At 31.8% G+C, this 26,506-nt stretch overlaps 1 protein-coding gene, 1 long non-coding RNA gene and 1 pseudogene across 3 annotated transcripts; 1 reads left to right on the top strand and 2 right to left on the bottom strand.

Annotated features, from left to right (window-relative positions):
- Positions 1-4,501: 4,501 nt before the first annotated feature.
- On the bottom strand, positions 4,502-9,894 carry LOC133688159 (leucine aminopeptidase 1-like; annotated as a pseudogene).
- LOC133688160 (uncharacterized) lies at positions 4,935-5,413 on the bottom strand. Its single transcript, XR_009841113.1, has 2 exons — positions 5,173-5,413; positions 4,935-5,073 (listed from the first exon to the last, which is right to left on the bottom strand). It is a non-coding gene; the product is annotated as an uncharacterized LOC133688160 (long non-coding RNA).
- Positions 9,895-18,069: 8,175 nt separating the features above from the next.
- LOC133688437 (uncharacterized) lies at positions 18,070-21,568 on the top strand. Of its 2 annotated transcripts, XR_009841145.1 has the most exons (6): positions 18,070-18,355; positions 18,462-18,522; positions 18,607-18,696; positions 19,145-19,481; positions 20,060-20,140; positions 21,327-21,568. XR_009841145.1 is itself a non-coding variant. In XM_062107919.1 (5 exons), exons 1-5 carry the CDS (start codon positions 18,215-18,217, stop codon positions 21,346-21,348), a joined length of 651 nt encoding a protein of 216 aa, XP_061963903.1. In that variant the 5' UTR covers positions 18,073-18,214; the 3' UTR covers positions 21,349-21,568. The 2 variants fall into 2 exon arrangements, 1 of the variants encoding a protein (XP_061963903.1); XM_062107919.1 differs by lacking the exon at positions 20,060-20,140 and having other exon boundaries at positions 18,073-18,355.
- The last annotated feature ends 4,938 nt before the right edge of the window (positions 21,569-26,506 follow it).

Raw genomic sequence — 26,506 nt, 5'->3', positions numbered from 1 at the left:
CAAAACAAAATTAATCAAAGATTCGTTAATATTGCATTTGTGGTGATTTGAAAGGAAAGATTGGAGAAAAATAAGGAAAGAGAAATATGTTTTTTTATCATCATATTTATTTAGTTGTTTTTGACCAGGAGTAGATTTCGTAGAACTAGAAAAGTAATATTAATTAAAAAGGTTCAATTACAAAAGATGAAGGAGAAAATTGAAAATTCAGCATTTTATTTTATAAGAATTAAAATATATTTTATCCCATTAAATGATTAAAAAAAAATTGTAACTAAAACGGGAAGTCAAATATTAAAAGTACAGAAAAGAAATAGATAACTTTGAGGACATCAATGCACGATTGGGGGGATTTTGTCAACATTGTCGGATTGGATCTTTTAATTCCTTTTAAGATCGTGCGATCCAATTAGGTTCCTTTTTTCGATCAAGCAGTCTATATCGAATACTCACCCAATTTAAAAAAGCATGGATACATACTACTTGCTCCCTACCCTCTATAATTTATTAATGAATCTTTCTAATTTATTAATAGATACTTCTTTTTGTTATTGTTGTGATTATAAATGAAAGGAACTTAATAAATGTAAATAGAATGTTTTAGTTTTTATAATTAATAATATTAAATTATGAATTATGATTTTAATAGATTATTATTTTAGGTTATTTTGTGTCTGTCTCAACTAAAAATATTTTGTTATTTATATTTCAGATTTAAAATTCTAAATTTTCATTATAATTCTAGATTTCTAACTTCATACTTGAAGCAATGTAAAAATATAATTCAATACTAAAAAAGTAATTAAATATTTTAATACATTGAATGTAAATAAAAACTTTAATAATTCAAGATCATAAGACTTATATTTATAAGATGATCTTTGTTTTGATTACAACCATGTACCAGACTGCCTTGAAAAAAGAATATAAACTAATATTTTTGGTGTTTTCTAGTTTTCTTTGGGTAATAAAAATTGCAAACCTATTGAATTATGAGGTTATTAATTATCGCCAACATGTTACTTATTTATAGGTTACTACTGCCTACTAATAGATAGGTTTTCAAACTCTTACAAACTTGATTGAATTATAATGCAATTGTTGTTGATTAATTTTGTTGGGTTGTTGTTACGTGCTTTCTTCTCTTTTTGACCTTCTTTAAATAGGAAAAATTATAAAAAACCATCTATCAATCATCTATCTATTTCATTCTTCTTGATTTTAAGGATATGCGACTTCAACTACTTTTCATTCCTCTATATACCATGCCAGTTTTCTTTGATAAATCTAAATTGTTTGTACTTTGTATTCTAATCCTCCTTTCACTTGATTCAAACTTTGTTCTCCCTTGTATAATAGTAATTCAACTCATAACCAAATCATGTTCTTCTTAATTTGGTTCAATTTTTGTTACACACTTATTAAGTCTAGCCCTTTCTTAAATCTATTTTTTTTGTTTTTTTTCTTTAAATTTTATTGTATATCACTTATTCCTCCCCTTAAATAGCCCATTAATCACCTATTTATATTTAAAAGAATGAGAATTAATAAGTAATGTGACCATATATATCTTTGTAATCTTAAGCAAATCAATTTTTATTCCTTCTTAGTACCTGATTTGGGGCCTGTTTTTCATTTGGTTGTAGTCAAGCATTAATATAAGTGATTTTTTCTTCTTTTTTTTCTCCAAGATTTATTTATTCTAACTGATCAAGCTTTTCATATTCTTTTTTAAGTTCTTTTTATGTTGACTTATGGCATGTCCAAGAACATTCCACCTCTCTTTTTTTTTTCCTTTGATCTGACTATTTTGTTTCTTCTGTATACTATTGATTTATTTTTTATCCTTGCGTGTCCCTTCTCTTTTTTTCCTCTAATTTTGTTAATACTTATTCTTTTATCCAATATATTAACAATCTCTGAATAGTAGTTTGGATCGCTATCTTTTCAGAATTATATTCTGCCTTTTGCTTATTTATCTAGTGAGATTTTTCTTTTACTTACAAGCTCCTCATCTAATAGAGGCTTTGTTAAAAAAAATTATAGATCTTATATTCAATCTCTTTAATCTTAACAAATGATTTTGGTTGCTCCATTATAATTGTATTTTATTTTTCATTGTAAAACTATGCTTCTAAATTATTTACGCAAACAGTAAATGACTTATTATCTGCACGTACAACCTGAAACTTATCCCAATTCCAAAGTAAAAACATTTGGTGCAGAGATGATGGTATATAACCATTTGCATAAATTTAGCATCTCCCTAGCCAGATATTATAACATGGGATTACATCCACAACAAATAACATTGTTTTTGTAATTGACAAACCAACTTTTAAGCTAACTCTAATCATTCTTTGTAAAAATTCCCTAAAAATCCACTAATTGCAAAAGTCCAGGAACTTAAAATTAATAGGATAAAGATACATCATATCAATATAATTTGGATATGGTCTTTTATATGTTGGACTATGTATTTGTTGAACTATATGTCCATGGTCTTATTCTACTATCTTTAGAATATATATTGGATCAACTCTATTTTGAGGTTCATTTATTTCTAAATTATTTGAAATTATTCTTTCATCCACAACTACTCTCCACTTCCTCTATCATTAAAGGTTTTTTTTGGTTAACTCTTGGTTAAAATAGAGAATTAATCTTAATATTAAACAGTTTTGATCAACAAGGTTGTTTTTCATTTTGTTTAGGGTCATTTCTTCTATGATTAAACTATTTTTTTCATTTTATTATTAAAATGGTTTTTAACCTCAACTACCATTTATTTAGAAATCTTATTCAGTGCCTCCAACATAGTATAATTAAAATCAAATATCACTTCATCATTTTTTTCTCTTATTTTAACATCTTATTTTGCATTGACATCTTCAATAGCCTTAATCATTTCTTTTTAAGATTTTTTGTTCAAGTTTTGCAATTTTTCTACTTCATGCTATAGATTTCTTTCATCATTTTATCTCTTTTTAATATTTGACTTTGAAATAGCATTAGTTGATCTCTCATTCATTATTACAATGATATTTAATCATCTTCATCTTAATTTTATGTTTTTGCTTTATTTCTTAAAAAAAAAACATTTATATATCTCTTCCAGTATTTTATTTTCCTTTTCTACTCTTTGTTCAAAAAATAAATATCTCTTTTTTATAGTCATAAACTTAATTCCTTCTTCATTTTCAATTTCCTCCTTTAGAAGGATTATTTCTTTATTTTCTTTTTCAACAAGGATATTTATTAATTTTTCCCTTTCCTCTAGGTTTTCTAGTAATTTTGATCTTTTGGTGCCACATTTTCAAAGAAACAAATCTAACACTCCCACTATGTTCGCAAATTGTTTTGGGTTTTTTTGTGATTTTTCTTGACTAAGATGACTTTGTAACTTGTATTCCATATTTAAACTTTAAGACTTTCACTATTATTCTTGATTTATAACTTTAGACTTATAACAATACCATAATATAATTCAAAACTCAAGAAGTAATCAAACATTTCAATACATTGAATGTAAATACAAACTTTAACAATTCAAGATCATAAAACTTGCATTCATAGAATGATTTTTATTTTGATTACAACCTCGCACTAAAATGCCTTGATAAAAGAGCATGAACTAATATTTTGGTTTTTTATGGTTTTTTTTGTAATGAAAATTGCAAGCCTATTGATTATCGCCTACAAGGTACTTGCCTACTAGTTACTATTTACTAATAATCAGGTTTTGAAGTTCATGAAGACTTGATTGAAATGCAACCCTAGTGATTATTGCCTGCAAGTTGCTTGCTTACTATTAAACAAGTTTTGAAGTTCCTACAAAATTGATTGAAATGCAATGTGGGTGTGCAGGTCAGCTTATCTATACGTACCTCAACTAATCCTACAAGCCTTGAAGTTAACAACCATGTAATCTTCCAGTGACTCTAAGATTTATAGGATTCAAATTAGCGACCTCTAAGAAGCAAACCTATAATCTAATCGGTTGAACTATATCTCTCGAGATTAAATAGAAAAAAATGTTTTATTGAGTTGTTGTGTGCTTTCTTCTCTCCCTTTTGCCTCCATTAAATAGAAAAATTGTAAAAAAAAACTGTAAAGTAACCACCCATCTTCTTCATTCCCTAATTTTAAAGATAGCTGCTTCTCTTCATTACTCCATGTCCGTTTTTCCTTGACAAATTTACTCCATATATGTTTTCCTTGACAAATCTAGATCAACTCTACTCCGTATTCTAATTTCCTTTCACTTGATTCAAACTTTGTTTTCCTTTATATAATAATATTTCAGCTCATAACCAAATCCTAGTTCACCTCATAACCAAATACTGTTCTTACTTTTGTGACACTCTTATCAAGTCTACCCTTCCTTAAATCTATCTTTCTTATCTTTCCTAGACTATATAATAATTAGATTATGAAAGTAAATCCATTCAATTATAAAAGTGAAAATATTTCATTTATTATCAATTAAGGAGAACATATATTAGAAAGAAAAACCCTTTTATTAATGTGAACCTAATATGAAACTAGATAATTTACTGTAGTGAGAAAAAACAAACTATGCCTCATAAGACATCCATTTCCAACATCTTTGATTAATATAACTGAGTCACAGCACCACCAAACAGCCTACAAAGCTTCCCTTTCTCGACTCTCTTCACATTTGGCATCTAAGAAGAGTGTTGCTGGACCCATTCTACTAGGGTTAGGATGCCAAATCCTGTTGCGGTGCGCTTCTTCTCACTGGATACAGGACCAGCCATGTCAATGTGCATCCATTGAACCTTCTCATCAACAAACTGCAAAATCAGAGATGTTTTTTCAGGATTTCCTGGGATGTGAGATAATATGATGCCAAGAACCAAGCACTTACGACTGAAAAATTATCAAAGTTTTCTTTCTTTTTTCAAAAAAAAAATATATATATATATATATACAAGGAATAACTTGATTTTTGTCAAGCTTAAAGTGGAAACAACCACAGTGCTTTGTGGTGCATTAGAAGCCTCGCCGGTTCTTCATCCAAAGGTGGTAGGCGACATTCCCTACCAAAACCTGTTGACAGTGTCTGTCCCAACTTAGACAGAGTACCTTCTGGATGACAACATGCATTCAAGAATATTTAGAGAAACCACTTATTGTTTGGTACATTACCCAGAGTTCCAGACAATTTCAGCTTGAAGTGCAGATACCCCATATCCAACACTTCTACATTGATAGGATATTGTTACTATAGAAAATAATGGAAAATATCCCAAGTAGATGAGCTCTACACATGGTTGCATACCCAACTGGACACTGCTTTGCAAGTCCATGTAACATGGGTAAGGGCATTGTAAAGAACAAAAATAAAAATTGGAAAGACAACTACAAGAATAGGCAGTGGATTATCATGATCACGTACCTGTTTCAAAAACAGAGCTGCCGTGATAGCACCACCCTGACGAGCACCAGTGTTTACCATATCTGCTACTCCTGACTTCATGGACTCCCAGTAACTTTCCTCTAATGGCATCCTCCAGAGTTTCTCTCCGCTGGCCTCTGCTGCTGTGAATACCTCATTTGCCAGCTCATCACTGGGTGTAAAAACACCTGCATAAGAAAAGGTTTTCCACTATTTAAACAACAGGCAATTGAGTAATCTAGCCTTGAAAGGGTGTCAGTTTCATAAATGACCACAAATACCAAAGTTTACTAGCTACCATGTTAATGTCTTTGAGACACTAGCAGACTCGAGTTTAGAAGTTATAAACAGTTTTCTACAAACTGCATAGACAACTAATGCATGACCACATCTTTTTCTGGTGACAGACTGCATTTAAACCTCTAGGTACTTTTATCATAACAGCTGTGTATTTGTTCAGCAGTCAAAAACTTGCTGTTCAGCAAAACCCCCACCCCTCCCTTCTCCCAACTATAGAAAGAAGAAGAAATTCTTAAAACTCTATCCCCATTAGAATCGGACTTCCCAGCATGATTAATAAAAATGTGTTCAAAAACTTGCTTTTCAGCACAACCCTGCAGGATTATTGAAAACATGTGTGTACCTGCAATTGAGGGCCCGAGAGCAACTACACAGGCTCCAGTTAGTGTTGCCAAGTCAATTATCTGCAAAATAATTAATAACATTCAGCAAAATTCCAAATCCAAACTAAACGATCATGACTATCAGCATGCTACATCCTTACTGTGTTAACTTTAGCAATGATAATATGAGGTCATACAACTACAATTTTGATTGCTGATCAAATATCAAGGTACAAAAAGTTCAGCTTATGTAGCATATGAAAATTAAACAACTCCTACCCAGTAAACATGTATTTTAGCACGATCATTCCAAAGCATACAAAAATTTTCATCTGATTGTCACAATATTATATTTAAATGGTACCTTCTCTACACCCTGATTACAGGCATAAACTAAAGCATCTGCAAGTGTAAGTCTGCCTTCAGCATCAGTGTTGTTCACCTGCAACGAGATTATCCAGCAAGATATTACATAACTGGCTGAAGGACTTACAAGAATTTTATCCAACCTTCTAAAGATATGAAGACAAAAGGCTCTACATCCTTTTGGACTTTTTTGCCACGTATTTAAATGTACAAATAAACTACTTAGTGACAGCAATAGTAAAGGCTTATCTCTCTTTTGATGCTTCTATTTTATTTAATTCTTTTATTGTACCCTTTTGATGCATTGACAATAAGAAACTAAATGCATATATAAAAAAAACACCCTTACAGACAACAAAAGGCATCACTAAAGAGGTCACTAACAAGAGGAGAAGAAAACCAAAACTGGAATGTTTGCAGTTATCAGAAAAACCATAGTTACCTGGCACAAACCCAACAAGTCACAGCTAAACTTTTCTATTGATACTAGAGAATGAATCAGAAAGTCCATATGATAAAACGGTGTGAGATAGCTGGCTTCTGGGATTTGTACGTGCCTAATTCAACCAACACAAACCTGAATTATTGCTGTCTCTACTCTACAATGACTAACAGAAAACAAACAGGACATGCTTTTTAACAAAATGACTTGATTAAAATATTACAATATTGCAGGATGCACAAATTCCAATAGCGAGGTTACCATTGTTGGGTGGTGATGGTTGGGGGTTGGGGTGAGGTAATGACAACCAGAGACTCTTAAATGTATGTCCAATCCATGCAAAACACAATACTCAATCAAATAAAAAGAGCTTCTATTTTTGTCCAATCTTGTTCCGTGCAAGATGATGAAGCTATACCTCAATTGTCTTTCCATTAGAGGCTGTAACTATATCTCCTGGCCTCATACCAGTTCCACTGATCATATTCTCGCAAGCTGCAACAATGAAATGGACCTGCATAACAAAATTTCAGCTGAGTCACAAGGGCATTTAATTTTAAAAAAAAATATACATGTAATTGCAAACAAATGGTTAGAAAAAAAGGACGAAAAGAAACTAACATTTTCAATTGATAGGAACATGGTTTTAGCAATGATTATGAGAACAAGGACAAGACAAACAGCTTACCTCAACCCCACGAGGTTTAACTTGACCAATGGCTTTAGCTGCACCTAAAACTGCTGCTGAACCTCCCATATCAAATTTCATGAACTCAATGGAACAGCCAGGTCCTGTCTTGATGTTGTAGCCACCACTGAAAACATAAAAGACACTGCATTCAGGAACCCCTACTGGCATCCAAAACAGCAGAAAGAATAAAAGACAAGAAGCACCACTTCCTATAACAAGTGAAAAGCACATGCTGAGAAAGGATCAGAAGCATGGCCTCCTTCTTGACAGAGCATAACCAAGACCGCTTATGACGTGAATGATCACTATCTAAATGATGCTACATGACACCATCACACATTGAGCTTCCAAAAGTCAGCACCATATCCCCACAGTTGGTTTTAGAACCAAAAACTAACATTTTGGAAAATATATAATCACCTGTCAAAAGTCAATCCTTTTCCAACTAATGCTAATTTGGCTTTAACAGGTCCACTTGAAGGCTTATAACACAAATGGATGAAATGGGGAGGATTTGCAGAAGCTGCAGCAACACCTAAATAGGATCCCATTTTCAACTCTATGCACTGCTCTGCACTCAAGATGGTAGCAGAAAGAACATCGCTGTATGTGGAAGCAATCTTTGAAGCTTCTTCTGCCAGTACCGCTGAAATATAGAAGTCATCGCACACAATTAAACATGTACACACATATACATATTATGGGTGCATACCTATGTCTTGGGATGGAACTATGAACTACGGCCCATTAAAATATTAGTTCAGACACAGGAAGTAGGTCAGGTTGTAATTCTAATTATTGCATTTTGCACGCAAGCCTTAAGGGGAAGCTGGTACAAACCAGGGGTGAGTACATTGGCAGGTGAATTGACAAGCTCTTTTCCAAAAATTACAGCAGAAGAAACATCTTCAGCATATTTGAGCTTCTTCACCAGCTCAGGTCCAGTTCCAAGACCAAGAATATCTACAGATTTAAGCACAGGTTTCTTTGAATCCGACTTATACCTATTATCTTCATATGTCCCCAGCACAGTCCCTGTCACAGTTTAAACCATTCAACATAAATTATTTCTAACAGTTGAAACAATCAATCCACACAATACCATCAATTCCTAATACAAGTACCAGATACTATCGCCGAAGCAGTATTAAGTTTTGATTCATTCGAGATGCTTCCAGTTGAAGCAATCACAATGCCAACATCACTGGCTTGAGCAGTCTTGGCAGCAGCCGCAATGGCCTCACCAAAATTGCGAAAATTATATGTGTTTGTTGCAGACTGTCCAAGGCCAATCAAGCCGATTCTTTTGGAACCAAGACCTGGAAGTCTAAGAACCAATGACTGGCCAGGTTTTCCTGTGAAATCCTCCTCAGAAGAGGCTTCACTTAATTGACCACCCAGCTTAGCATCTAGCTTTTTCAAAAGAGAGTTCTCGAACTTCTTGCTGTCATCCTTGGCCATATCTTTCTCTGTAACACCAACAGCAAGTATATCCCCTTTCCATTCTGCCACGTCAATTTCTTTTGCAGAAAAAGCAATCTGTCAAGGATTACACAAACACATGATCCATCTTTTTAGTACGCAATAAACAACAATCAAAATGCAAATAATCACAAACTTCACCAATTAATATTTGATCAAAGCACATATCGGCAGGGGAAAACACCAATCAGGTCGCATATATTTATCACAGCTTTAAGGCATAAATCACACGTAGAGACGCGAAATCAAGCAGGTTTGAAAGCAAAGAAATGAAACCCCACCAACAAAAAACAGTATGATTAGAATTTTAACCCTTGATGATCAATCAAAACTATAACTTTATGCGAAACAAAAACAAAATCACAGATTGGTTTCAACCAATATTACTCATATAGATGTAAAAAGACATGCAAATCTATAGTTGGCTTTAAAAACAAAAACCATTAACAAAAGTAAATAAAACATTCCAACCGCAAAAAAACACACAAATCTATTATTGACTTTAAAACTTATAACCATCATAAAAAATCAATAATCTTGATAATCTAAACACAATATACAAAGAAACAAAATGTGGGGTTTATTCTTTTAGGGGAAACTACAAGAGATTGACCTTAGGGACATCGATGTTAGCAGGCTTAGTAAGGCCAAGAGTGGCACGAGCTGAGTGAGCCATGAGTTTGACTCCTCGTCTTCTGTAAGAACCAAAGGGTGAAACTGAAGAGGTGAATCTAAGACAAGGAGCTGACTCAACTTCGTGAGAAACAAGGACGGGGAAGAGGAGAAAGATGATCGCACAACAGCAGCAGTAAGTGAAGTGGCCAAGGATACTACTATAACGGCCATTTTTCGGTGTGGGTTTCTCTATTTATTTATAATGAATCCATCCGTCAAAAAATTTGACAAGATATAGTTTAAAGTATTTACGTTTACCGCACGATATTCTGGGTTAATTTTTTTTGTATAAAAAATATTAAAATAAAATAAAATTTAAAAATATTAGGTTTTTTTATATAGTTATATCCAAAAATCTTAGATTTGACTGTAACATCTGATCCAAAAGTAATATTTATAATATTATTAATAACATTAAACTTGCATGACCCGGGTTTAAGTGGGTTTGGCTGCAATACAATACCCAATAACTTTGGATGTGGGTTTGGCTGTAAGGTCGTGTCATAAAAGTGTGATAACTAAATGGATTAATTAAAAAGAAAAAAAAGCAACAAGAAGAAAAAAAACTAATGAAGAAAAAGAAAAAAAAATATGTATTAACTGGGTTAACCCTTCAAACCAGGTTAACCCGTCAAACCTGAGATTCGTGTCATGAAACTTTGATAACTAAATAGGAAAAAAAATTAACGGGTTAACCCAGAATTAACTGGGTTAAACCGTCAAACCCGGGATCCGTGTCATGAAAGTTTGATAATTAAATAAAAAAAAATTAACATTAACAAACTAAACTAAACAAAAAAAATTAATTAAACAGAAAAACAAATTATGGGTTAACTCGTCAAACCTGGTTAACCCGTTAAACCCGGGATCCGTGTCATGAAAGTATGATAACTAAATAAAAAAATCAATGTTAAGAGCAGCTCCAACCGAGCAGCTAAATGAGAAACCAAACGTCATTTGCCTTTTATTTCTTCACCGTTTGCATTCCAACAGAGGAGCTAAACAAATAGCCAAAATGACTATTTGTTTTCTAAACAGCCATTTCTACATTTAACTGTAAAAATAGCCAAAATGATAGTTGTTAATAGCCGTTGGCCAATAGCTTTTTTTTTTTAATATAGAAGAAATTTTCTATAAATACATGAAGAAAAAACTTGTAGTTTTAAATTTTTGTATTGTGCCTCACCTTTCTCTCAAATTTAAAAAAAACAAGAATCAATTATTCTCCGGTTAATTATTAACATTGGTTGTGTTAATTAGCTGAAATTAAAAGGTATGCTTGTTTAAAAGTTTTTTCTATTTTCTTTTTTATATCTCTTGATTTTTTAGACCTTTTGTTGTTAATTTAATATTTGTGATGAGTTTTATTTCTTTATTATTTTATGTTTTTAATATGGGTTAAGGAAGACAATTTTTATTAAATTTAAAATGTTGGTGGTTATGTTGGCGGTTATTTTTTCAAAGTTTGAATTTAAATTTACTTTTAAAAAATTAAATTTTTAACAATAACATATAAAACTTAAAATTAAAAATATTCATATAAATAAATTTTAAATTTAATTTTAAATTATATTTTTTAACTTTCATATTACTTCATTAATTTTATATTACTTTTATAAATTACTCATATTAATTATATAATTAATAACATCATAATTATATTATATATAAAATATCTAAATTAGATATATAATTATATTAAAATTAGTTTAACATTAAATATATTAAAATATAAATAGCTTTTCTAAATAGCTTTTTACCATTGGAATGCACATAATTCAAAAAACTATATTTACACTATTCAAAAAGCTATTTTCTTCATTTGGCTCTTCAATGTAGCATTTCCCATTGGAGATGCTCTAACAAACTAAATTAAATTAAAAAATTATTAAAACAAAAAAAATTGACGGGTTAACCCAGAATTAACTGGGTTAACCTGTCAAACCTGAGATATGTGTAATGAAAGTCTGATAACTAAATAGAAAAAAATTTAACATTAATAAACTAAAGGCAACGAAAAAAATTAATTAAAAACAAAAAAAAAATTCCTGATTAACTCGTCAAACCAGGTTAACATGTTAAACCTGAAATTTGTATCATGAAAGTCTGATAACTAAATAAAAAAATTAACATTAACAAACTAAATTAAATAAAAAAATTATTAAAAAAACAAAGAAAGAAGAAAAAAACAAAACCTGAAATGCATAAAAAAACAAAAAACAAAACAGCTAAAACAAAAAGAACTAAAAAACATTTTATTGTGGGCTGCATTGTGGAGTCCATTAAAACATTGATACGTTTTAGTATGTTTTAGTATATGTTATGATTATTTTTTATTTTAAAATAATATTTAAAATTTTATTTTTAATTTGAATACTTAAAATAATTTTATTAATTGATAGTTACATCGCAAGTACACATTGTTTAAAATAGACATGAATGGTGCATTGACACCAGCTCAGGGTGCTGACCGACCAATTGGATTAGATATAGGCATGGCTCTTGCTTCGGTTAGCTAGTGATTGATAATTTTTAGAGGGATAAATTCCATATTGTATTCCTTGTTTCATGCTAAAGTCCTTGCCGTCTATGTATGTTTTTTCATGTAGAGCTTTAGCCATCTTGTGTGTGACCATATTTCTACTGCAAATAAAAAAGCTAAAACATTCATCATTCTCTATGATTTCTAGCTGCTACGTGAAATATAAATATAAAAATGGCTCAATCGAAATACCAGTTATATAAGAACATAGAATATAATTGATATCATGATTATAAATAGTGATATCAAATAAAATTTTATTATGTTTTTCAACTGCGATATCAATTTAAATATCATGATTATGAAACATGACATCATTTAAATGTTGCGGTTCTTAAAAGCGACATGTAAAAGTATGTTATTTCACAAAAACTTCTTGTTGCTACGTTAATTCGTATTTATTTAAGTTATGTGTGTTAATTGCTCATTTTTTTCTAATATATAGTGGTACTACTTTTTTTCTTTTTCCAAATATATTTAGACATGTTTTTTATAAATTTTTCTAGATATAGCTTCTAAATTTCAAACTTAAAAATCTTCTCCTTGAAACTTAAAAAAAAATGAAAAAAATGCATCTTCTTAACCAATAAATAAATTTAAAAACCAGCTTAAAAAACTAATATGGTTGAATAACCAATGATATAACCAAAAAGTAAATTAAAAAAAGCCCGGCATGTAAAGTAAGAATGTGGCGAGTTATCGACTACGAGTTTTAGACACTAAACTCGAGGCATAATGATGTAAGAGGTTATGATTAATTGGATATGAATTTATTATATTTGAATCACTTGTATAGTCTATTATAAATGTATTTGGATTAAACGGACATGTTCAAGCACAATAAAAAGGTGCAGTAAAAGGCACGGTCACATCAAATGTCATGTTTATGTAAAGGCATATGATTTTTGATACGATATTTAAATCTAGCTCAAATTTAATTAGGAGATTCTATATGCCAAATTCTATAAGGGGTTGGCTACCGTAGTTGGTTGAGGTTGGGAAGGCCTTGGAATTAAACATAAAAGTTATATTTTCACAAGTTTTGTTCTTTTTTTCTAGTTAATTTTGGATATTTTGCTTTATTTCTTGTTATATGATATTTTTATATTTGAATTGGAATTGGAATTATTCTTGTCTTATAAAGGTTAGTTTAAGGCCTATTAAAAAAAGTTGTAACCTTCTTTTGATGATGGATTTTTAGAAAAGAAGTTTTGAGTAACAAAACTATGAATTAGGATTTCCATGTAATTTTTTGTTCCGAAACATTTTTCTTCCTTGTTTTTGGATTCCTATTTCTTATGTTCAGCTATGTCAGTATCATAACATGACAATTCTTAGTAGTTTATTATTATGTGTTGTTGAAAAACCATGGTTGGAAAATGTTGCAAAATAGAACATGTTCAGGAGTGAAGCATTTATGAACTAACAATTGAGGACTTATAAAGATAGGTAACAAAATTAATATGTTGATTGGAGGAGAGAAAATTGGAGTATCATATAAAGAGTGATCGGGGATAAGTAAATAGTTTTGAAAATCCTTTTTAAATTCACGAGGAGCAAATGAGGCAATCTCTTGAACAAGATTAATTTCATGGAAACATAAGATTTTGAATTAAATTTTTTGAGTTTTTAGGTATCTTACAAGTTGAGAATTCATTGATTGAATGCTTTAAATGGAAAGATTTTTTTTTAATTAAAGAAGGTCCTAGAATAAATAAGGATGAAAGTGATCGCTACGAGGTCAACTAGTTTACTTGGTGAGAGTAGCTAAAAAAAGACTTGAGAGAGATAGGAAAAATCAAATATTAGCAATTAAGAATAAATGAAATGCCACTTTCTTTCTTTCAAGTACACTCAAACCCTATGCCAACGATTTCATACATTGAGGTAATGGGCGAGGTTTGTTAATGAGTGTATCGATAATTTTTATTAGTTAGTGGCTAGAGATGATCTACCAGAAATGAAGGAGTAATTGGTAGCTCAGTACCTGATTGGATTATAACAATTTATGCAAGGCATGCTTTGTTCGCAATTATTATAGATATTTTTAAAAGCTCATCAGATAACTCTAACCATAGAGAAATAGAAAAATAAATAAACGAATAGGGGTTTTCAAACTGGCCATAATAACAAATTTCAAGTTGATTAAAATGTTGAGGATGCGCGTATCAACGATTAATGAACAAAAAATCAACCTAAACATACTCCTACTCCTCAACAAATTGCAAGTTGGTTTAAAATTTTGATATTATAGATCTGGTAAGTAAGGGCATCATTATGTTAAATGCTATAAACCAAAGAGTCTTCAAACAATAATCTATTGATAAAAGAAGAACTTATAAATGAGAGTTTAGCCAAAAGAGATTCTACTTTTAATGATTCATATAGTAGGGAGATTTTGTATATAGTTGATGATGCTATCTTAGTCATCTGAAAGTCTCTCAAAAGTGACAAGAGTAAAGATTGGTTGTGCACTAAAATCATCCATTCAACGTCTATAATCAAAGATAAGGTATGGAATCTAATCATCAATAGTGACAACTATGACAACGTTGTGTTTGCAAAGATAGTAAAGAAGTTATAGCTTAAAACAAACAGTCATCCCAAGCCCTATAAATTGACATGGGTGAAGCGAGATAGTGAGATAATAGTGGAATAACAATGTATTATTTTATTTTTTATAGGTAAAAAATATTGTGATAATATATGGTGTGATGTAATTTTATAGATATGTGTCATGTATTATTAAGGAGACCTTGTGAGTATAATAGAAATGTCATTCATGATAAGCAACACAATAAGTACACTTTTAGTATAAAAAGAAAGTGTGTGACATGGGCATTAAGGACAATATGGGCAATATTTAAGATTGAACCAAATAAAAAAAAAGATTATTGTCTTTGTCAAAGTTTATGGAAGAGGTAGAAAATGAAAGGGTAGTTTTTGCATTGATACTTATAAACGGTTATATAGAGGAGACTGGTGATAGTTCTATAGAGGTTTAAAATGTTCTAATTGAATTTGCAGACCTCATATTAGAAGAATTACCCTAGATGTTGATAAGATAAAACTAGATAATCGATTAGTTATTAAGTAATAAAATTGAGTAGGATAATTACAAATTGATACCACTTTGTTAAGTTATGAATAGTTATTTCACCTGCGCTCAGCCGCAGGCTGGATATTATTTTTCTAATGAAAAAGTTGAACATGCAGGCTTTTTTTACACCTTTATTTATATAAAAAATATTAAGTGTAAATTAAAAATTTTATACATATCTCTAATTAAATAAATCGAGAACCATCTATGTCAATAAATTAAAAAAAAATAATTAACAATAACTAAATACGTATCTGGAAAAGTCAAGAGACAGAAGTAGATAAAAATATTTGATCTCGCAACCAAGGTTGTCAATTCCGTTTCGGTAGGTGTTTTGTTTTTTCAATTGGAACGGAATGATTCAGTTTCGGAGTGTTTCGGCGTGCCGTTTCAGGGTTGTACTGTTCATATATATATATTCAACAAACATAATTCAAATTCAAGATAAATTAATTATAAATTATGCAATACAAACACAATGTCAAACAAATATAATTTCAAAATTTAAAATATTTCTAAATAGTCAAGAATAAATAGATCTTTAACTTAAAGTAATTCAACTTAAACAAAATATCAAAATATTATGAAAGTAAAATGTTTTAACACAAATATTTTAAATATAAAGTTAGGTCAATGTTATTAAAGCTAATGAAATCTAAAGCATCCCTTATTTTGCTCAAATTCCTACAAAATATAAACATGAAAAAAACAACATGAATATAAACCATGTATATTAGTGATAAATCTAATTTTAAAAAATTAATATCATTGTTAATGAAAATAGTAATAATAATTTTCAATGTTATTATTAATATCATTGTTATAGCAAATAGTAATAAAAAAGAGCTTTTTATAATTGGGTGGTTTAATTAATTAAATTGAATAAGGTTCAATTTGATTCAATGGCTTTTCAAGAGCGGAACGGAACATGTGGAATGGAACCGGAACGTTTCGGGCGGAATTTAGCCGAAAAATCCGGAACGGACCGAGATTTAAAATGAGATGAAATTTGTTCTGTTTTGTTCCGTTTTTTGAATTGGTATGGAATGTTTCGGCCATTCCGGACGGAACGGAACGGAATTGACAACCTTGCTCGCAACACCAGTCATTTAGTCGACAATGTTCAATGACTTTGTTAATTAAAATAATTTTTTATTTTAGTAAATAATAGTACAAATAGACACATATAAAATTGATTGAATAAAATCAAAGGAAAAAAAATATCTCGCAAGGTTGCACCTATTACAAATTCTATCCAAAAATAAATATTTTTAATCTTTAAAAATAAATTTCAATTATACAAAACATAAAAAAAAAATTATAGATAAATTAGAATAACCTCTTAAAAAATTAAATACACATAAAATAATGAAAAAACAACTAAAGAGGTAAATAAAAAAATAAAAATCATAGAGAAGTGGTATTAATTTAAATATAAATTTAAAACTTATTTAAAAAACACATAAAAAAAATAATTTTTTAAAAAGCAAAATAATAAAAAAAACAAAAAAAAAATAAGGCCAAGCATTGCTAAGCCTGACCCATTTAGAAAGGCCTGCGGGAAGGCCCTATTTAAAAAAAAAAAAAAACTCATTTAAGGCAGATGACATGTCACCCAACCTAATGTTTTTTGAAAACAAAAATTTTAGATGATGCATTGCCTGGTTTTCCCTAGATTCCGGCCATTATAGTAACAAAAAAAACAAGGTCTATGTTTTTTTACCCAAAAACCTATTTTGACTCAAAACAATTAGAAAAAAACCTAAACACCTTAACAAACACATAAATGACCTTAAAAAACAAAACAAAAATACACACACATAGAAACCTGAAATAAAAAATATTCTTGAGTTTATATATGGTTTTTAGGCAATTTCGAGGTAAAAAAACACATAAGCGGAACTCTCCTAACCAAATGGAACCCGTTGACATCAGTCAATAATTATGGTTGTCAGAATCGGTGTCAAAACTGATTTTTTATTTTTACCACTAGAATCTAGAGATTTCTCTCTTTTCTCTCAAACCAAAGATTAAAAATATATAGGTTCATATATGAAATTATCCATAAAATAATTGCTAACATTACTTTAAAAACCTTTAATCTTATTTAAAAAATATGGTATCATTGTATAATTTTAAAATATCATTAATTGTTTTATTTAAAAATATATTTTTTTTAAAAGAAGAAATCTAGGAAAGGGCCAAGAGAGTCCATACCAGCTATGCATTGGATTGCGAAACTAAAACAAAGAGGTTATTCTTTTTAAAAAAACAAAAAGAATGATATATCATTAAGTACACTTAAACTCTTAGTTAATAATTTTATATTTTTTACTTGAAGAATAATTTAATTATTTTAGTTTTTTAAAAATTTAGAAAAGAAAACCTTTAGATAATTTTTTAAGTACCAATATGCCATGTCAAAAGTTCAAATTACATGAACACCAAGACATTTCATTTTTTTTTTCTTCCAATGATAAAAAAAAATAATTTTATTATAGTAATGAATAGTAAACTAAGTGTAGTTACACAATTTTTTTATAGTCATCTTTACAGTAAATTAGTAATCACAAGAAAACACAACTCAACATTTTCCTAAATAGGCATGAGGCATGCCAAATTGCTAAATTTAAATTTCGAAGGACATAAATGGAAATTAATCAGCCAACGACAGTGAACAAGAAGGTGGCATGATGCAAGGACTGTAGGTTTATGAAGCAAATGACATGTCGTTATTGAAAAATCCCAAGCAGGCATGAGAAGCCATCCCATCCCAGTCCAGAACGAACAAATTCAAAGACTCATCACAAATTTTGAATTTCTTTCTTCTTCTTATCCTCCTCCAAAAAGGAGACTCAAAAAGAAAAGAAAATGGTGGGAGCGAACTTGAAAGCAGAAACAATGAAACTGATGGAGAAGAGAAGTGCTTTGGAAACTGAGATGAATGTCATCATCGACCGCCTCTGTCAGCCTGGCGGTCCTGGTCTCTCCGGCAACCTCGTCGATTCTGAGGCACATAAATTCTCTTCTTCTTCTTTTTTTAGAGTTTTATGTATCCGTAGCTGTTAAGATTTGCCGAGTATTTTTGGTTTTAATTTATTTCTTAAATCAATTCTAGGGTTTTCCTCGGTCGGATATTGATATTCCAGTCGTTAGGGCTGAACGACACCGTCTTGCCGGTATTTCCCTTCCCTTTCCCTTTCCCTTATTTTGTTGTACTTCAATCTCTGTAGTTTTTTTTTTTTTGTGTTTTGTATCAATAGAGCTGCGGAATGATCATAAGGAGATTACAGAGAAAATAAATGAGAATATACAAGTTCTGCATTCAGCCAGGCTTGCAACCAAAGATTCAGGTACGTAGATATGTAATAATGTTATTTGCTCATATTTTCTCTCAATTATCATTGCATGTTGGGCATGGACTTGCAATACAAATACTTGCCTCGTTTGTATTGAATGATGACAAGTATTTAACTGTGCTTATGTTCTTCATTGGAGAGGAACAAAATATAAAACTAATCAAATGATTAAACGATGATCAATCTTTATTTTCATGTTTTTTTTTTTTAGAAAAACACATTTTCTGTTGGCAGTCATCTTTGATCGCTTACTGTTCATATCTATAATAGAGTTTATATGTCTCCCACGAGCCAATTATCTCTGCTTAACTTCTATACTTCAAGATAGAAATACTTATGCTATATCTCAATAAGAGATTGGCTTCTTCTCTGTGCTAAGTTGACTGACTAGTTCTTCCTCACTTGCATGGAAATGATGGGGTGTCAAATAATCAAAACTCAGTGGTTGGCAATGCTGTTCCATCTGCAACTTCCCACAATGTTGTTCTTAGAGATTCTCCCAGTTCCATGGATGTGGACATGATGGCTAGCATACCCTTTGCTGTGGTTTATGAAATTGCCGATGCATCCCCAACGGCAGAGGATGGTCTGCAACTTGGAGATCAACTTGTTAAATTTGGTACTGTGGAATATCAAGTTGGTGAGAATCTTTTGCAAAAGCTTGCTTCTGAGGCTCAGGCAAATCAGGGTCATGCAGTACCAGTGATAGTTATGAGGCAAGGTGCTCCCATCAACTTATCAGTGACTCCTAGAGTGTGGCCTGGCAGGGGTCTACTGGGGTATGCCTGCCTTTCATTTTCTTCTTTTCGTACAATTCCATGCAATTCATGATTGAGTCCTTGTTTATAATGTGTTCTATCCAACAATGTTTTCCCTTTACTAAAACTATTGGTATGTGCTACCACCACCACCAAGATGAAGAATCTGACTAGCCTGAGTTGTTGTGTATAGTATTCTTAGCAGGATTTTTTTTTTTTAGTTATTAGTTATTTGTTGCTTGTAGTCTACATACGATTTAGATTAGTTTGTGGAAAAAGTTTCCTACAAAAGGTGATAATATTGCAAATTCTGGAACATGACATCCTTAAAAATATGGATTTCAATGTATGTATGAAAAGGGGGGTGGGGGTGATGGCAGAAAATGATTCAGATGAGAATGAGGTGCTGAGGATGGTAATGCTGGGATATACTTAATCTGTAACCTTGTTAGATTGACCATAAAAATTTTCATGCATGCCTTTTTTTTTTTGTATGCTTCTTTAATAATTCTTGGGAACACTGGTTGTGTTTTTCTTATTTATAAATATAAACTTCAATTGTCTTTTGCATACTGGTTGTTTTTTCACTGGTGTTCTAGCAAGTAAAAACATACTCGAATGGAACTTCTTGGAATACCGCAAGCAGGTCTTCAAATTGGGTTACCGCATTCTTTGAATAGGCAAGTATTGTATAGCCTTCAATGAAATCTACTATGAGACTATGACATATATTGTCACAAGTGACAACCAATAAATCATCCTTTTATAATTCTGGTTGGGCTTGTCTAGGTTTAGATGGAAAGAGAAGCTTCTTTCAAGTCTCCCTTAAGAGTTCTTATGATGTTTTTAAACTAATTGCTAAGTCTGGCTGTTGTGACTATACTAGATTTCTTTTCCCTACTTTTGTTCCTTTTTTTTTTCTTCCAGTATCAACTCAGCTCTTCATCTAATTGGTGCCAAATTTAGATACAGCAGGAGGGGATTGCCACTGCTTAAGTTGTGTGTTACTTAGAATCATGGTTGTTAAATTGAGATTCGACTCCTGAATTGGAAAGCCCATTTTTGGAATTGTGAATCATAAGATTCATTAACAAATGAAAACGGCACAATAAAAGATAACTAGCATTACTAAATAAAGTTAAAAATGATCATTTACTAAACAAAATGTGCATCAATTCATTTAATTTATTAGTTCCTGGTCATTAAACGACCCAGTCTCAAAATTCAACATATTATTCATTGCTTCTTGATCATTTTAACAACTCAATAACTTAAAAATACATCTAAAACTACCTTCTAACTAGCATACTGCTAAATTTCCTAGTTTAAATAATCTTTCCCAATGTTGATATCACCCTTGTCATTCTTGTGGTCTTTGAGACTCTTGCTTTCTTTCACTCTTTTTTTTCTGTGTGAAAAATTAATTTATAATCTGTTTCAGTTTCAAGTAGACATATTTGTTAAAGAAAATTGCTCATATGTTTGTCATCCATGACTTCTAGACTAAAGCTTCCTATTCTTACCATCTCTTTTAAAATTATGCATTTTACTTTCATTTTCTATTGGAGGGTTAGACTCGTAAAAAGCAATGAATCCTACTGAATTGAATCATGACTGATTCACAAGATTCATGTGCACCTGAGATTTAACCCATGTTTCGCATTGTTTTGAATGTGAATCGAGATGAATTGTACGATTCGAATTGTTAATCGTAAGATTCTAACAGCCATGCTTAGAACTGCTATAGCTAAGTTATTTTGGACATGTGTGCCTATATATCGATCATCACACATATGCCTTGCTACTGCTAATTCATGAGGTTACTGATTCTTTTCTTCTTCTTTTTTTTATTTGATATGCTTGCAGATGCAGTTTCCGGATCTTATAACTGTTTCTGGGATAATGGGGAAGGTGGTTGGTTGGTTTTATTGCCAGTTGCAAGACTCTGTTTCAGATTTCAGCATTAAAAATTGTTTCTTCCGCATTCAAGAATCAGATATTGGTCTAGCAAGTTTTAGTATGCACTCAAAATTTGTCTGACTTGAGCTTGTTTCAAAGATGTCTAAAGAACTGCTTGATGCTAATTCGATTGTCTTTGTTTTGCCTGCCTTTCTCTCTTCTGGTTATGTATGTTGTCCGTGTTTGCCTTGGAATATGCTGGGGGGAGGGGGAAAGAGTGTGAGCTCCACTTTAGCATATGAATTTTGAAGGCAAAAATTCGTTCATGTTAGAAAACAGGAGCCCTCACAATCAAAGATCAGCCTTGCATTTCACGACACATGCCCATTTCTATTCGCTGATTCACATACAATGACTGTAATACCTCTCTTTATGCTAATTGCTCTGAGATATGGCCGGAAAGTGTATAATGCGAGCTGGTATAAAAATTTGTTGATTCCAGCCCAAACGGGATATGCCAATGATCAAGCTGCAGTCTGCAGATCCGAAGCATCTCCTGCATGTGAAGATGGAACGTGTCACTCTTCTCTTCACTTCCCTAACTTGGGAAGTGAAGACTGCGGCACTCACGATCTTCACTTATCTTCCCTTTCTTTTACTAACTTGCCTCGTCACTGAATTTAACGTTAATTAACTGGATGGGTATGGCAGGGTACACAGTACACAGGAGATTAATTGACCTTGCTGTCCTTGCTGCATTGCATGACCCGTGACATCCACGGTGATTTTAGGGTTCGAGATGTACATAAGTTAATTGAATATTCACGTTAATAAAAAAAATTAATATATATTTGACAGTAATCATTTAGCATGCAGCCATGCAGCAGGCAGGTAGAGAGGGTAAAGTCTCAAGAGCGGTCACGTCCCATAGATCTGCCAAAAAATCTGAAGGCATGCAGATGTAAATTGGTTGCCAAAAAGCGACCCATTGCCAATTTATTCCTCTCTCATTGCTAAGCACTGCTGTATAGCTAATCCTTTTGAAATCTGGCATGAATACGAAATCATTGATCAACTTCAGTCTAAAAGTTCTTGCGGCACGCTTGACTCCCTTGTCTCTCTTTTGGCTTTTACTATTTGGAGTTTGATGCTTAGCCTGCAACTTCAGCCTAAAAGCCTGCTAGAAAGTTGCGGTGACAAGACATTTAGAGAAGATAGCTCACCTTAGTAATGCTTTTCTTGGATCAGCGAAAGGAATGTTGAAGCTGTTTCCTTTTGGGAAGTTGCAATGGACAGAAATAGAAAGACCTCGCCAGCTACCTGATCGTGTACTCACCATCTTTATAAAAGTTTGACACGGCAAAAGAAAGGAATTGTTAGAGTTGTTGGATTGTTGGCCATTAAAGTAAAAGATCAATCTAAATTTTAATAAATATCTGCATCAAAGCCCTAGTACAACCAAAGTGACTCACAAAGTAGATATATTTTAGTTTGCCATATGGGAAGGTGGGGCTTTCCTAAATTCCTAATTTCATATTGTATTTGAAGAGGATGAGATTTAAAAGATCAACTAAATCTTCAAATTTATTCCTAGAAATGAAAGAATCTCATTCATTATCATGAACACCGCATATATACTTCACTAAAATAAGGTATAAATAATCTATGATAGAGTATTAAATGACATACAATAATAACAAGTGCTATTTATATATATAAAATTTTCCCATATGGTAGATGCTATACATCACTTTGATTTTTTTTTCAAAAGTCTTAACAATCTTAAGACATAACAATATGATGATGTCCTAAAAAATCCAAGTAGTTTAGAAACAAGATTTATGTGTTGGATGATCTATCATTATCTTGGTTCTAGCAATCCGATCCATTCTCCTTAGCCAATATGACTGGTAACCGGTACCTGCAAAAGATCTCATTCTGTAAATTTAGAAACTCCCAAATACTTAAGTAAATATCTTTTTAGAAAAAAAAAGTACAATAATATTTTAGAGAGATAGACTCTCTCTCTCTCTCTCTCTCTATATATATATATATATATATATATATATATAATGAAGACTGTGAACTTGGAGCTTGAAGGATTCATAGGGTATTTATAACTCATGAATTTTTTTTTCTTTTTTTTTTGTGGAGAGGAGAAGATAGAGTGTAGTCTTGCCTTGATAGAATTTAATTAGGGATAAAAACATCTTACATAAACATTAATGCGATGTAACTATGGTAAGCCTTTGGAAGATTTTTCATACACCTAGGGGTGTAAGGAGAGTAGGATACAAAATATAGTTAAGTCCATAAAGGCTGAACTCTTCTCCTAAGTTAGACCCAAGAGAGGTGAGTTCTTTTCTTGATTGAGCCTAAGGGATGTTGATCTTTACTTTGGATGAGCCCAAGGAAGGTGGGTGGTGGGTCCTAAAGGTCTTTTAGACCAATTAAATTTGAGTTTATTAGTAGCCTCCAAGTCTTTGTGATATTTATACATAAAGACTTGTAAAAATGCCCTATATAACGAGTTTATCAATTTTCTTCGTATGAGAAGAGGGGTGGAAACCCAAGGTAATTTACCAAAGAACTCGTATATAGGGGTGTGCATCATATTTTAAAAAACAATTTCTAAGTATGTAGAGGGGAACCATGGAGGAACTTATATTTAGAATATTTTCTAGGAGTGTAAAGTGAAACAAAAAAGGAATACATATTTAGAAAAATTTTCTAATAGGTAGAAAAACATATAGAGAAGGAGTTTATACTTAGAAATATTTATAAGTTGTTGAGGGCAACCTATTGGAGGAACCTATTAGAGGAACCTATTAGAGGAACTCTCATCTCCAAACTCATTGGAGGAACTTCTTTTGAAGGAACTCTCGTTTAAAACTCATTGGAAGATCTCCCTTTGAAGGAACTCTCATTGGAAGAACTCTCATCTGTGAACTCATTAGAGAAACTCTCATCTTTGAACTCATTAGAAAAACTCCCTTTGAAGGAACTCTGTTTGGAGGAACTCAACTCCCATTGAAGGAACTCTCTTCTCTGAATTCATTGAAGAAACTCTCATCTTTGAACTCATTAACTAAACTCCCTTTGAAGAAACTCTCATTTCCGAACTCATTGAAGGAACTCTATTTGGAAGAACTCTCATCTCTAAACTCATTGGAGGAACTTTATTTGGAGAAACTCAACTCCCTTTAAAGGAACTCTTATTAGAGAAACTCCTATTAGAGAAACTCTCATTGGAGGAACTCAACTCTTTTTGGAGGAACACCATTTGGAGTAATTTCTATTTGAGGAACTCTAATCTCTAAGCTTATTGAAGAAACTCCATTTAGAGGGACTCAACTCCCTTTAGAAAAATGTCTTTAAAAGATCTCTCATCTCCGAACTTGTTGTAGGGACTCTCATTAGAGAAACTCTTATTGGAGGAACTCAACTCCCTTTAAGGGAATTCCCTTTGGAGGAACTCAACCTCTATTAAAGAATGAAAAACATACTTAGTAAATTTATCAAAGGCTGATGGAAACCCTTTGAGGGTGATATTATTATACTAGCTAGTGAGACCAAGTCAATTCCTTTATTAAAAAGTTGTATTATTGCACTAGGGATATCCTTAATCAATCCATTCCTATGAGAGTTGTGCTACTGCACTAAGGAGACCAAGTCAATCCACTTTCAAGAAGAGATGTGGCATTAGAGTGTGAGAGGTATGTGACCTTTTTAAAATGACATAAGACTTGAGAGTCTCTCATTAAAGAGTGATCAATGGATTGTGAGAGGTATATAACCTCCCTAAGATGACATAGGGCATGAGAGCCCCCCGCTGAAGAGTGGTGCCAATTCGAAACTACATTGGAGAGGCGAGAGGTCCAAGATCAATCCTTGATGAATTGGTAAGAGACCCTTTAACATCACCTAGAGACTGTACCAATCCGAGATTGCAGAATAGGGGATCCGAAATCAACTCATGACAAATTGGTAAGAAGCTTTTAGGTATCACCAGGAAAATATGCTAGTTCAAGACTACACTAAAGAATGAGAGATCCGAGATTAACCCCTTGCGAATTCGTGAGAGGCCTTTTGGCATCACCTGAAGAATATATTAGTCCGAGACTGGAGAATGGAGGATTCGAGATCAACCATTGATAAATTAGTGAGAGACTTTTAGGCATCTCTTGAAGAATAATGTTACTATATTAGAGAGTTGTCGTGTCAATCTCATAATTGAAGAGTTGTGCAATCACACTAGGGAGGCTTTAGATTCATTCCTTCCAAGGTAAATTATACAATCGTACTAGGAAGACCAAGTTAATCCCTTTCAAGTTAAATTATGCAATAGCACTATGAAGACTAAGTTCATCCCATCCTTTAAAGGTTGTGAGGTTGTTGCTCTAAAAAGCCTTCTTGTTAATCTCATCCTTAAAGAGTTGTGCAATCACACTAGAAAGACCGAATTGATCCATTCCAAGGTAAATTATGCAATCGTATTAGGGAGACTAAGTCCATCCTGTTTTTGAAAGGTTGTGGAGTTATGAAATGACCTGAAAATATCAAAAACAAGCTTTAGAAATTGATGAATTTTTTATCAATTCTTATAGACGACGCTAATGATGATCTCTTAAAAAAAATCCAGGTAGTTTTAGAGCAAGACTTGTTGGATAATCAGTTAATATCTTGATTATAATAATTTGATCCATTCTTCCTAACCAAGATGGCTAGTAGGACAAGGAGGCTGATGGCTAATGTTTGCAAAAAGTCTTTATATATATATATATATATATATATATATATATATATAGATTTGGGGCTCTTAGATATTTAAGTATTGTTTTAGAGAGAGAAAATGCAATAATATTATATAGAGATATGCTTAGAAAATATGTATGCAACAAAGAATGAAAATTATGAACCTATAGCTTGAAGGATTCATGAGGTATTTACAACATATGAATCTTGTCATTTAATGAAAAGAATGGGCTGAAGTGTATTCTTGCTTTAATAACATTTAATGAAAGATAAAAATATCTTATACAAACATTAATATGATGAAAATATGGTAGGTCATTGAGAGATTCTTCATACACTTAGAGGTATAAGGATAATATGATATAAAATGTATACGAGTTTATGAAGGCTGA

This window comes from Populus nigra, chromosome 3 (assembly GCF_951802175.1).
Source record: "Populus nigra chromosome 3, ddPopNigr1.1, whole genome shotgun sequence".
Taxonomy (NCBI): domain Eukaryota; kingdom Viridiplantae; phylum Streptophyta; class Magnoliopsida; order Malpighiales; family Salicaceae; genus Populus; species Populus nigra.
The sequence above is the reverse complement of the archived record's forward strand: the minus strand, read 5'-3'. Positions and strand labels throughout refer to the sequence as shown.